The sequence below is a fragment of the Channa argus genome, chromosome 14 (assembly GCF_033026475.1).
Source record: "Channa argus isolate prfri chromosome 14, Channa argus male v1.0, whole genome shotgun sequence".
NCBI lineage: Eukaryota > Metazoa > Chordata > Actinopteri > Anabantiformes > Channidae > Channa > Channa argus.
This window is the reverse complement of record NC_090210.1, coordinates 21,201,141-21,214,394: the sequence shown is the minus strand read 5'-3', so window position 1 is coordinate 21,214,394 and position 13,254 is coordinate 21,201,141. Positions and strand designations below refer to the sequence as shown.

The 13,254-nt window shown below is 35.8% G+C and overlaps 3 protein-coding genes across 6 annotated transcripts in view; 2 read left to right on the top strand and 1 right to left on the bottom strand.

The window, feature by feature from the left end:
* Positions 1 to 13,254, bottom strand: part of LOC137140658 (SLAM family member 9-like) — a 23,651-nt gene extending 10,397 nt beyond the window's left edge. Inside the window, exons 1-3 of one of the 2 annotated variants that reach the window (XM_067529121.1) lie at positions 12,643 to 13,250; positions 12,274 to 12,561; positions 11,615 to 11,943 (exon numbers count right to left, since the gene is read on the bottom strand). In XM_067529121.1, coding sequence (XP_067385222.1) covers positions 11,792 to 11,943; positions 12,274 to 12,561; positions 12,643 to 13,027 — 825 coding nt within the window. In that variant the 5' untranslated portion in view covers positions 13,028 to 13,250 and the 3' untranslated portion in view covers positions 11,615 to 11,791. Of the gene's footprint in view, positions 1 to 11,614; positions 11,944 to 12,273; positions 12,562 to 12,642 lie in introns of those variants that run through there. The other variant, XM_067529120.1, reaches the window with a different exon arrangement.
* LOC137140653 (SLAM family member 9-like) overlaps positions 488 to 13,254 on the top strand; it is a 60,379-nt gene continuing 47,612 nt past the window's right edge. Inside the window, exons 1-6 of one of the 3 annotated variants that reach the window (XM_067529102.1) lie at positions 488 to 635; positions 1,952 to 2,266; positions 2,348 to 2,638; positions 2,767 to 2,856; positions 3,837 to 3,892; positions 4,209 to 4,885. In XM_067529102.1, the coding sequence (XP_067385203.1) occupies positions 569 to 635; positions 1,952 to 2,266; positions 2,348 to 2,638; positions 2,767 to 2,856; positions 3,837 to 3,892; positions 4,209 to 4,427 (1,038 nt within the window). In that variant the 5' untranslated portion in view covers positions 488 to 568 and the 3' untranslated portion in view covers positions 4,428 to 4,885. Of the gene's footprint in view, positions 636 to 1,951; positions 2,267 to 2,347; positions 2,639 to 2,766; positions 2,857 to 3,836; positions 3,893 to 4,208; positions 4,886 to 13,254 lie in introns of those variants that run through there. The other 2 variants (XM_067529104.1, XM_067529100.1) reach the window with 2 other exon arrangements.
* LOC137140657 (SLAM family member 5-like) lies at positions 6,514 to 11,613 on the top strand. The gene is made up of 6 exons (XM_067529118.1): positions 6,514 to 6,645; positions 8,295 to 8,609; positions 8,691 to 8,981; positions 9,187 to 9,282; positions 9,941 to 9,991; positions 11,082 to 11,613. Exons 1-6 carry the CDS (start codon positions 6,600 to 6,602, stop codon positions 11,234 to 11,236), a joined length of 954 nt encoding a protein of 317 aa, XP_067385219.1. The 5' UTR covers positions 6,514 to 6,599; the 3' UTR covers positions 11,237 to 11,613.

Below are 13,254 nucleotides of genomic sequence, written 5' to 3'. Positions count from 1 at the left end.
ATATTCACTGTCTGCTGATTTAAAGAGCATTTTTTTAAAAATACGTATGTAGGGACTTTTAAAAGGTTGGTGGTGTAAAACTCTTCATTATTTACACCTGCACAGCAAACTCTCAGGCCTCTCATTTACATGTCATTATAAACTTTATTAAAATTTGAACTTCCTGGTCAAAATAAATAACTTTTATGTTTTTAACTGGTTTTTAAAGAGTTGGATAAACTTATTAAACTAATTAAAGCAAATATTCAACATAAGACAAATGTCTGAAAAGAAATCTGGAAATGTTGTAAATGTGTTTTTCATGTGATATTTTTTGTTATATTGTTTAAAGCAGCATTGTAACAAAGCTACATGATTCTTTTCTCTATTCTCAAAAAGAAGAAGAAGCTATATAATGTCAATCACAATCTTTTTTATGCTTCACTTTCCACATAAACGTCTGATATAATTTGAAACATTGACACACGTGTGCTTGTCACATTTGTGCATTTGTTCATACCCGTGACAGCCGCCACCATAAAACATCTCATCAGGAAGTAGGAAGTTAGTCTAGTTACTTCTTCAATGTATGAATGTCACCATGGGAAACATGATTCTCTTTGCTGTGTTTCTGTTGTTATCCTGTCAAATGAAAGGTAAGAATTTATTTTCTACTAAAGATTTAGGTTTAAAGTTAACTTCTTTTTAATAATCTAGCTGTATTTAATCCGTTAAACATCTGTGTAAAAGACATGAAATGAAACTAAAAAGCACAAAGGTGTAATAATCATGTCAGAAACAACACGTCAAAAACCGTTGGAACAAACCAACAGTAAATCTGACAGCAAATGCTCAGATAACAGTAGATGGCAGATGGATAATGTTTCTGATTCTGTGCAGTATATTTTACACAATCTAATGATGAGAAGTTACTGAAAAACGGACTAAGTTAGAAACACACTGACATATTATCACTTTATAATAATCAACAACAATAATAATAATTCTTAACAATAATAATCAGCTATTGTAGCTTCTTTGCACTATTGTAATTAAAATAATTAAAGGTGTCTCTCAACCAGCACTAACACAGTATCAGCTAATGAGTTCATATTAAAATCAGTATCAGTTAATACAATAAAATTATATTGTAATAAAGATATTCACAACCAGTATGAACAGGAGGAGTGATTTTAGTGACTAGTTGCTCTTTCAATGCACAGAAGGTTTGTATTCAGACTGACGAGAATAAATTGGAGGTAAACAGGAAGTACCTCCCCTTCCTGTTTGTTTTGCATATTTCTCAAACTTACATGATTCAGATTATCAAAGTGATTTTAATATAAAACAAAAATAACCTGAGTAAATACAAAATATAGTTTTTAAATGATTTTTTTGTTTATTAGGTGAAAACGCTGCCCAAACCTACCCCTAAATCTGTGACAGATATGAAGAGAAATATAAACTCAGGAAGTGGGCAAATACTGATTCACAGCACTATGTTCCCTCCTTGCACTTCTCATCCTGATCTAATTAACATCTCACATGTTTGTTTATAGCACAGTCCATTTCACAACTATCATAACTGACTGTAAATATATTCTATTTTGAACTTTGTGTTTATTTCAGTATGTGTTATTACTTTTTACTCAGTTTTATTCTTGTGTTGCAGTTGTGGATCAAACGCCAGGACACATTCTTTTGCATATTACAAAACCTAAAGAGGTTCAAATTTTGACTTTAAATGTATGAAGACAAACAGTCACAAACAGAAACGTTAACAGCACTGTGCTCAGTGTGTTTGTCTGTTTTCTTAGCATTTTAATGGTCATTATCTCTGTAACTGCAGCAAACACTGTTATTCTGGTAAAGTCATGCTTGTTTTAACACAGTTATTGCTTAATGCCATTTTATTCTTTTGTTAAAATGTGGTGTTTTTTTAGAAATAATCATGTTCTACATGTGTTTCCAGTCTTTGCAGGATCCACAGCTGTGACTCCTGTGTTTGTGCAGAAGGGTCATGATGTTCTTCTGGAAGTCAAGAAAGATGCTCCTAAGAAATTTCTATTTATTTCATGGAATTTCAATAAAAAGCCTGTAGTAACACTTCCACAGAATTCAAAACCCGAAGTCAATGAACTATTTTCTAAAAGACTTGAGTTCTCGGTGGAAAATTACTCTGTGACACTGAAGAATCTACAAGAGACAGACAGTGGACTTTACACTGCACAAGTGAGAGAGACTGGTGATGAACAAACACTCGCTGAATATAATGTCACAGTTCAAGGTGGGTTGGTGAACATTTCAGACACTGACAGAAAGTATCTGCTGTCATGTTTCTTAAACTCTCCTCACCTTGTTTCCTCAGATCCAGTGTCTCCAGTCGTGCTGACAGTGGACTCTGTGTCCAGAAGCACAAACCTCTGTAACCTCACTGTGACCTGCAGGACACAGGACTCTCACATCAGCAGCACTTTTACATGTGACAACCAAACCTGCAGCCAGGAGGAAGGAGAGAGGTCAAAGGTCACAGCCTCTGGTGCTTCTCTCCAAGTCTACCTGGTTAATGACTCTATCATCTGTAACCATAGCAACCAGGTCAGCTCGACTAAAAACCGAGAACAAACAAAGATCTGGAATTTATGCCCCCAACATGATGGTAAGAAAGAATGAAGTGACATAAATGTAGATTGGAGTTAATACTGCACGAGTGTCTGACATGTTAAAATTCCTAAGATAAAATTGCAAATGTAACATTTCTGATTCGTTCTTTTGTTTTCTTTGCAGGCAGTTCGAATGGAGTCATCGCTTCTGGGGCTGTGGCTGGTGTTGTATTTGCTGTTGTAGTTGCTGGCCTGCTTTTCGTTTGGTTCAAATGTAAGTTCTGGTTTGCAGAGAATAATGATATTAACATATTTATAGTTCTTTGTAAGTACATGGTAATTTTCTCTGATATATTGTTAGGCATCATCATCAGAATGATTAACATTTTTTTCTCAGTGTACATTAATAACTGCAATTGGTTCTCACTTATTTTTCCATAACGCCCCACTTTGCAAACCAAAAACTGCTCCAGTAACTTATGGCCCAAACGTTCTAAAGTCCCTGTTTTTGATTAATCAAGAATCTTAATATTGATTCTTGATTAATCATGAACATGAATATTATGCTTCTCACTATTTTCAACTGTGCACATGAGAAATGCAAGTGACATTAAAAAAAGCTCATCCCACTGCATTGACAGTGAACTACAGAGCAAGTTAAAATGTGAATTTGTCTCAGTTGGATGTATATGAACAGTTTTTCTATCCTTTTCAGTCAAACCGTCCTGAATGTGTATTTTTGTGTCTGAATAAAAAAACTAATGTCAGGCTCAGTTATATTAGATGTTGAAAACTAACTAAATGAGGATTTTATTGTGAAACACCTACTAACTACTAACCAACACTAATACAAACTAAAAAAAAGAACTTGTTCCTTCTGCTCACTCATTTGTCAAACAACATGCTTCCTCACAACACGCTGCACATTTTTTAGCTATATCATATAAAACACTTTTCATTCCATTGGAATTTGCAATAAAAATTGTAACTAATAAAATATGAGAATCAGTTTGACTGCAACAAGGGATGTTTTTCTTTTTGGTCATTACAACCATTGTTATCCCTTAATTTACTTACTATAATAATAGTATTCTTTTAATTATTTGATCCTTTAGAAATATTTTGTGTCAACACAACTCAAAATATTATGTTTCTAAATTAACAGGTGTAACATAAAAAAAAAAACAATTCAACTTCGTAGAAAAATGTAAATTTTAAGCAAATCATCCTGTATTTTCTATGACTGACCTGCAGGTAAAAGACCAATTGAACAAAAGAACAAGGAAAATACAATATATGCAGTACCTGAGGTAAGACATAATCCTTTATTTTGAAACTCTCCCAACATTGCTAGTCAAACTGAGGAACATAGTTTTATATTGTGAGTAATTTAACAAAGAACACAAACACTCGATGCACTGATGAGCCTATAACTGCCACAACTCACCAAAAACTCTATTGTAAGTCTGCAGTCTGCTGAAATAACCCAATCGCTTTGCTACACTAACTGCTGCAGCCAGTCTGCTGTGTGTCCTGCTGTGTGAAAAATGTCCAGATTCACTGTTGGACATTGTAATGATGACAAATATTTAAAGTTCCTAACAAGGATATTTGATTTATTCCCAGGACATCGTTCCAGCCCAAAATCGGATCCAGACTCCAGCAGAAGAGGTTTCCACTATTTCTACAACATCGACCTACGCCTTGGTTCAGTTTCACACTGGACATGAAAAATCCCAAAGCACAATGAACAGCACTTTACCAGAGACTGTGTATGCAGAGGTTGACAGAGCTGTAAAGTCCAACGCCAGATCTCTCTCCCCACCCAACACTGAAAACCCCTGATGAATTTTTAGTATATAAAAATACAGCTGCTCTTGCCGAGTATCGAAATCTGCTTAGATCTTTTTCTCACAGTGTCACCAGGGCAAAGACTGAATATTTACATATAAATTAAGTGTATTGGACATAGAATTTGCAATGAATGGTAAGAGACCCTTTCACTGGGGTCCTGAAGCTGACCGAGCCTTCTCTCACCTCAAGAACACGTTCTCCTCAGCTCCCATTCTCTCTCCCCCCTGACCCTGGTAGACACTTTATTGTGGAGGTGGATGTTCTCTGAGGCAGAATGAAATTATCATGTGCTCATAGAGAACTACTGGCTGTCAAACTGGCTTTGGAGAAGTGGAGGCATTGGTTGGAGGGGGCTGAGCACAGACCACAAGAATCTCGAGTATATTAGAACCTGGTCAGGCTCGATTGTCCCTCTTCTTCAGTCGCTTCCACTTCACCCTAGGTTATCATCCTGGTCACAAAAACACCAAGGCTGACGCTCTGTCCCGTATGTTTGCTCATAAAGAACCTGATTTTATTTTACCCCCTTCCGTCCATTTAGCCCTCACCCGATCAAAGATTGAAGAAGAGGTGTCTCGAGCCCAAGCTAATGTCCCACAAACAGCTGAAGTACTGGTAAATCACATATGAGAATGTGTTGCTCCACCAGGAAGGTCAAACATAATTCAGATAGTAGCGAGCGTCACTGTCAGCTCAGAACAAATGGGTTTTGAAAGGGGCAGAATCTGTATCTGTATCTGTTCATTTGGACAACAAATGCTGGTTAAACTCTGGAGAATTTGAACTTGAGGTGATGAAACCTTTGTAAAAAGGCTTCTTTGTCAGTTAACCCAACGTTTATAACGTTATCTGGTGACCACACAATGTGAGTAATGTTCACTTCAACTACAGGAGTTTGCTAAAATATAAACTGGTTTAGTGTTACTGTTTTTTTGTGTGAACACAGCTACAGTTGATACTTCATTTCTCTTTCATTAAACGTGAAATTAGTTATAATACAACACACCTGTTATTATAATATGGATTTTATCTTCCTTAAACTGTTGCTAATCGTTTTTTGTAGCCATTTTTCAACCTTCTGAGCTGAAACTTCCACAGTCCATTCTGCCAAGTGGGAGATGTCGTGGTTGTTGGATATTCCTGATTTCTCTATCTCAGAATTACAAGTAAGAGGATCCAGGTTCACTTGGATCGTTTTTTCCCAGGTGGTTTAAACAACATGTAAATGCTGCAAAAGGCCACAGCAGAGCTACAAGAAGAACCTGGAGTAAAATGTGCATCACTTTAAGTAAATTTGGTTTTAAAAAAATATTGATTTCTGTCTCTTCATTTTATGCTGAGTAATCATACATGGACGTCTGTAGCAACGTTTCCTCCTTTACTGCTGGTTCTCTCTCCTGACTTCATTCATAAATGATGTATGTTGAAGATCAAATGATTCAGCAGGCAGCAGTCAGTGGGAGCAGGTGACTGGGATCAATGTCCTTCTTTGAAATAAAACAAATTGTTTTTCTAGTTAAACTGAAGAAATTCGTAGATTCAGTCGTTGATTTTATTTCAACTTCTCTGCACCATCATTTACATTTTAAACAAAGCATCCAAAGTTTGACCCTTGTGGGACTCCATACAGGATATTGGATTTACTAATATTACATTTTCCTTAAACAAACCTGAACCTTGTGAGCAATATGTCAGATGGGCCATGGCCTCTCATTTACATGTCATTATAAACTTTATAAAAATCTGAACTTCCTGCTCAAAATCAACAACTTTTACGATTTTAACTGTTTTTTAAAGACTTGGATAAACTTATTAAATAATTAAAGCAAATGTTCAACATAAGACCAATGTCTGAAAAGAAATCTGGAAATGTTGTAAATGTATTTTTTGTGTGACATTTTTTGTTATATTGCCTAAAGTAGCATTGTAGCAAAGCTGCATGATTCTTTTCTCTATTTTAAAAAACAACAAGAACCTATATAATTTCAATCACAATCTTTTTTATGCTGTACTTTCCACATAAACTTCTGATTTAACTTGAAACATTGACATACGGGCTTGTCCCATACTTTCGACAGCCCTCCACTGTAAAAACTCTCAGTAGGAAATAGGAAGTTAGTCTGGTTACTTCTTCTTCACTGTATAAATGTCATCACGGGAAACATGATTCTCTTTGCTGTGTTTCTGTTGTTATCCTGTCGAATGAAAGGTAAGAATTTATTTTCTACCAAAGATTTAGGTTTAAAGTTAACTTCTTTTAAAAATTGTGGCTGTACTTCCTCCGTTAAACATCTGTGTAAAAGACATGAAATGAAACTAAAAGCACAAAGGTGTAACGATCATGTCAGAAACAACACGTCAAAAACCGTTGGAACAAACCAACAGTAAATCTGACAGCAAATGCTCAGATAACAGTAGGTGGCAGATGGGTAATGTTTCTGATTCTGTGCAGATTGTGATATTTTACACAATCTAACCCAGAACAACTGTATGTGTAGTATTATTTTGGAGTTATGTGCTTGGCTGTGTCTAATATTCACATTTTTAAGAGTATTTTTTAAAGACTACGTTAACATGTTATACCCACAGACATGCCCATGTATATTTATATATATAAAAATATCATATATTCAAACAGTTTTTGTCATTCTTGATATTTAGAGGTGAGACCTTTCTTCCACCTCGTGACTTCCTAGTTTGAGATACAGTTAAAATAAATAGCATTGTGAAACCAGAGTCTCACTGTGGGGCCTGTTTGTTGTTTCTGAACATTTTAAGCTTAGAAGACTTAATATGATTCTTAACAATAATAATCACCTCTTGTAGCTTCTTTGAACTATTGCAATTAAAATAATCAACCCGCACTAACACAGTATCAGCTAATGAGTTCATATTAAAATCAGTATCAGTTAATACAATAAAATAAAATTAAACTAAATAAAATTTGGATCATTATTTAAGTACAAATGTTCCTCTTTTTGTTACTATTGTTCACCTGAAGAATGTTTACACTGAACACAAACTACAAACTACCTTTTACCTAAGAGTTGCACTGTGAGGGGATATTCACATCCAGTATGAACAGGAGGAGTGATTTTAGTGACTAGTTGCTCTTTCAATGCACAGATGGGTATGAAGGTTTGTATTCAGACTGATGAGAATAAATTGTAGGTAAACAGGAAGAACCTTCCCTTCCTGGTTGTTTTGCATATTAGTCAGACTTAAATTACTCAGATTGTCAAAGTGATTTTAATATAAAATAAAGATAATCTGAGTAAATACAAAATATAGTTTTTAAATTTCTTTTTTTTTTATTAGGTGAAAACACTGCCCTAACCTACCCCTACATTATTTACCTGACAAATATGAAGAAAAATAAAAACTCAAAGTGGGCAGATACTTTTTATAGCGCTATGTTCCCTCCTTGCACTTTTCATCCTGATATAACTAACACATCTCTAATTATCTTAACTGTCTGTAAATATATTCTATTTTGAACTTTGTGTTTATTTCATTATGTGTTATTACTTTTTACTCAGTTTTATTCTTGTGTTGCAGTTGTGGAGCAAACACCAGGACACATTCTTTTGCATATTACAAAACCTAAACAGGTTCAAATTTTGACTTTAAATGTATGAAGACAAACAGTCACAAACAGAAACGTTAACAGCAGTGTGCTCAGTGTGTTTGTCTGTTTTCTTAGCATTTTAATGGTCATTATCTCTGTAACTGCAGCAAACACTGTTATTCTGGTAAAGTCATGCTTGTTTTAACACAGTTATTGCTTAATGCCATTTTATTCTTTTGTTAAAATGTGGTGTTATTTTAGAAATAATCATGTTCTACATGTGTTTCCAGTCTTTGCAGGATCCACAGCTGTGACTCCTGTGTTTGTGCAGAAGGGTCATGATGTTCTTCTGGAAGTCAAGAAAGATGCTCCTAAGAAATTTCTATTTATTTCATGGAATTTCAATAAAAAGCCTGTAGTAACACTTCCACACAATTCAAAACCCGAAGTCAATGAACTATTTTCTAAAAGACTTGAGTTCTCTGTGGAAAATTACTCTGTGACACTGAAGAATCTACGAGAGACAGACAGTGGACTTTATACTGCACAAGTGAGAGAGACTGGTGATGAACAAACACTCGCTGAATATAATGTCACAGTTCAAGGTGGGTTTGTGAACATTTCAGACACTGACAGAAAGTATCTGCTGTCATGTTTCTTAAACTCTCCTCACCTTGTTTCTTCAGATCCAGTGTCTCCAGTCAATCTGACAGTGGACTCTGTGTCCAGAAGCTCAAACCTCTGTAACCTCACTGTGACCTGCAGGACACAGGACTCTCACATCAGCAGCACTTTTACATGTGACAACCAAACCTGCAGCCAGGAGGAAGGAGAGAGGTCAAAGGTCACAGCCTCTGGTGCTTCTCTCCAAGTCTACCTGGTTAATGACTCTATCATCTGTAACCATAGCAACCAGGTCACCTGGACTGAAAACCAAGAACAAACAAAGATCTGGAATTTCTGTCCCCGACATGATGGTAAGAAACAACAACCAAGTGACATAAATGTAAATTGTAGCATCTGTTGAGTATTTTTATTTATTGTTTGATTAAAGGTTAAAAAAATCCACTTACTACAGATACGGTCATCAACAAGAAACCACATTACTACTGCCGTTCAGATCACTATTTGTTGCATGACATCAGGCAGAAATTTCCAATCTGGTTTTGTTTTTCTCTACAGAAAATAAACAACTACAACTTATTGTTGGTGTCCTTGTGGTTGTCTTACTTGTCCTACTGACAGCAGCTGTTCTTTACCAATTAAAGAAAAGGAAACGTAAGTAATTTGTACATTTCAGCACAAAATGACAAAGTATAATCTGAAAAACTGCATATATAGCAAATGTCATCATCTGCATTAGTCTCCTTTATGTGTGTTATTAGGCAGTTAGACATTAACTATTACAATAACTAACAGAATATTAGACGGTGTAGTGCACATTACAAATGGTTCATTACATCACAACCAATGCTCAGACACACTTGGTGACACAGATGACCCCTTAGAAAAGTTTCTGAGTGAAGTTCACCCTTCTAACAATTTCTGCTTGATCCGTACATTTTGCAGCTTCTTACATATTGTAATTTAATGCTAATGACTATTATGTGAGATGGTGCAGCAGATCCACTCTGCACAGGTCTCCTCACTCTGCTATTCTCTTTTACATGTGATGAACTGTGCACAGCCCAAACTATAAATAATAATAGTTTAAAACTTACTAATTAGGCAGAAACTGTTTAAATTCTCTGATTAACTATAAGATTTATGAAGCAAATATTTCTGCACTGCTGCCACTGCTGTTCTCTACATGGTTTCATGAGACATTAGAGAACGTCTCCATATATTTCTACAAAAAGATTTTTAAATTGTATACTGTAGTTTAAGTTACTGACTTAAATATTTCACTGTGTATTTTTTCATGACGAACGGGCAGGGAGAAGAATTAACGTCAGATTTTCCAACTGGAAAATTCCAAGTTCTTCAGGTAAATGTGAATTGTTTCATCACTGTCCAAAACAATGGATTTTGAATTTCAGATTCTGAGTAACAAAACTAAGACAACTGGCAAAATAAGGAGATTTTCAGAATCTAAATCAGAACCTCACATTCTTTTTGTCATTAGTGACATCATATGGCCTTGATGTTGCTTTTGTAGTTTACCTGTTATATTTGACGTCAGTGGTCAAGGGAACAATGCAATGCAAAGGTTTTGTTACAAGAGAAGCTGTTCAGCTCAGCTACTGAAGGGAGCAGATGTGACACAGTAACTGGAGCCCAGGACAAAGACAAGGTAGAACAGAAAGGATCAGTGTGTAGCTGTGGAGGCACATGGATTCTTACCGAGTTCTGTGGATTCAGCCATACTTTGAGAAGCTTGTATGTATGAAACAGTTTGTGAACGTGCTTACTAAACGAGATTACAATCTCTGGAGTGAAGTAGTTGCTGAACCATCATATTTAAGTTAAATCACCTCCACACTTTTATTGAATATTACTTTGCATATCATTCACTAAACATTTCCCTGACAACTGTACATGTGCTGCACCAACAGTTCATGTAGTTCAGCTGTTTGCTTAGACCTGCCACATGTTGCTAGTGATCACACATAATGTGAAAAATGTCCAAATGTCCTGCTGAGCTCCTCTGAAATTAGACTGTTTCTTAAAGCTTTACAATGTAGATGTAGTCACTTTACTAAATTTGTTTCATTCTTATGTTTGAAACATTACAATTCTTTGATGGGTTTGATGATTTTTGATGCAAAGGTCCAAACAAAAAAGGGCTACAGCAAAGTACTTTATATAGTTTTCATGGCATCTACTGTACTACATAATCACATGTTATTGTCTGCTCCACAAAGTTACCTACTGTATGTGCTACATGTCGACCTCATACTCAATATTGTATTGTAGTGTCTTTTTCTAAATGCTGCGTATTACTACCTTCTTAGTATGTGTTAGCAGTGTGTCCGATTTGTTTGAACTCGAATCAACAAATTCTTTACATTTAAAAAACAAAAATATATAAAATTATAAAAAATCTTTCAAAATCTTTTTGTTCCAGGTCGAAACAGCAAACCAGACTCAAACCAATGATGCGTCTGCATTCACCACCTACTGCTTGGTAGGGCCTCACACTGGGCCAATGGAATCTGCTGAAACCAGAGACAGAGCCCTGCCTGAGAGCATCTATGCTCAGGTACAAAAGCCTGTCAGGTCCAGACATTAAAATATGTTCCATATATTTCTGTATTTAGGTTCTGTCCAAGCAGGTGACACAGCACACACAGCCTGTACAGAGTGTGATCAAATGTGTTTCCTAACAACTGGACTCATGGATTATTGGCTGAAAACCTTAAAATTTACCACAGAGATACATGATTCACAAATTCACCACAAATATGAAATGTGTATAAATGTGTTTATTGCTTTAATAAGTGTCTAATGATACATGTACAGTAAAGTGCTAGAAACATACTTTACCTAAAGAGAAAATTCAGAAAATTTTTTAGTCAGATAATATTTTTTTCAAAAACATTTAAAAATGTGTATTTTTAACAAAGTGTTAGTAAAATAATTTGCAGTGAATAAAGTATTAGTAAAGTTTATGTTTGTATGGAGTTTTCTCTGGTGATCTCATGTTATTTTAATTTTTAATTAACATTCTCCAAAACAATTTGGAAGCTTTGACACTTCTCTGTACAGTGATTTGATTTAAAAACAACGTATTAGTTTAAAGGACTAAAAGTGGGGGATATATATACTAAGACTGGTTAGTAGAGAACTATTGTTTCTTCATTTCTTCTTGGTTTTTCTTCTTGAACGTCTCCATGAGATGGACACCGATGACAGCAGACACCATGATGATCAGACCAACGGAGAACACGACCGTCTTCACCAGGCAGTAAGAGAAACCAGCAGAGAGATTCTCTGAACCTGTAACAGCACATTACAGAGCAGACACAGCAGGTCAAAGTGTGACGCCACAGCACAACAGGAGTGAACGTGACAAATCAGTTTCTCATGTTACTGTATCTGAACTGCATGGTTTGTACTTCACTGTTTACTTAGGTGTTGTAACTTGGTTGGTCTCAGTACTGCTGAGATACATAAGCAATTCTTAGAAAAAAGAAATGATTTCAGTTTAACTGGTTCCCAAACTGTGCATGAAGATGAAGTGAAGTTTTTACTCTCAGCACATTGTCCACTGTGATTTTTAACCAAACTATAATCTACATATTATTATATCTTACTGTGTTTTCTTACCACAATGTCGGGGACAGAAATTCCAAATCTTTGTTTGTTCTTGGTTTTTAGTCCAGCTGACCTGGTTGCTATGGTTACAGATGATAGAGTCATTAACCAGGTAGACTTGGAGAGAAGCACCAGAGGCTGTGACCTTTGACCTCTCTCCTTCCTCCTGGCTGCAGGTTTGGGTGTCACATGTAAAAGTGCTGATGTGAGAGTCCTGTGTCCTGCAGGTCACAGTGAGGTTACAGAGGTTTGTGCTTCTGGACACAGAGTCCACTGTCAGCACGACTGGAGACACTGGATCTGAGGAAACAAGGTGCGGAGAGTTTAAGAAACATGACAGCAGATACTTTCTGTCAGTGTCTGAAATGTTCACAAACCCACCTTGAACTGTGACTTTATATTCAGCGACTGTTCTTTGTTTGTTAGTTGTCACTCGTGCAGCATAAAGTCCACTGTCTGTCTCTTGTAGATTCTTCAGTTTCACAGAGTAATTTTCCACAGAGAACTCAACTCTTCCAGTGTAACGTTCAGAGACTATTGGTTCTGATTTAGGTGTGAATGATACTAAAACATCTTCCCTGAATATCCATAAAAATAATACAAATTTCTCAGGAACATCATCTTTCCTGACTTCCAGAAGAACATCATGACCCTTCTGCACAAACACAGGAGTCACAGCTGTGGATCCTGCAAAGACAGGAAACACATGTAGAACATGATTATTTCTAAAATAACACCACATTTTAACAAAAGAATAAAATGGCATTAAGCAATAACCGTGTTAAAACAAGCATGACTTTACCAGAATAACAGTGTTTGCTGCAGTTACAGAGATAATGACCATTAAAATGCTAAGAAAACAGACAAACACACTGAGCACACTGCTGTTAACGTTTCTGTTTGTGACTGTTTGTCTTCATACATTTAAAGTCAAAATTTGAACATTTAGGTTTTGTAATATGCAAAAGAATGTGTCCTGGTGTTTACTCCACA

What these genes read in the sequence shown, in the direction of transcription:
- LOC137140657 (XM_067529118.1), top strand. Translation starts at nt 6,600, where the DNA reads ATGATTCTCTTTGCTGTGTTTCTGTTGTTATCCTGTCGAATGAAAG. An exon ending in TTTCTGTCCCCGACATGATG is followed by an intron (nt 8,982 to 9,186) that starts GTAAGAAACAAC and finishes TTTTCTCTACAG; the next exon opens with AAAATAAACAACTACAACTT. An exon ending in GAAAATTCCAAGTTCTTCAG is followed by an intron (nt 9,992 to 11,081) that starts GTAAATGTGAAT and finishes AGGTCGAAACAG; the next exon opens with CAAACCAGACTCAAACCAAT.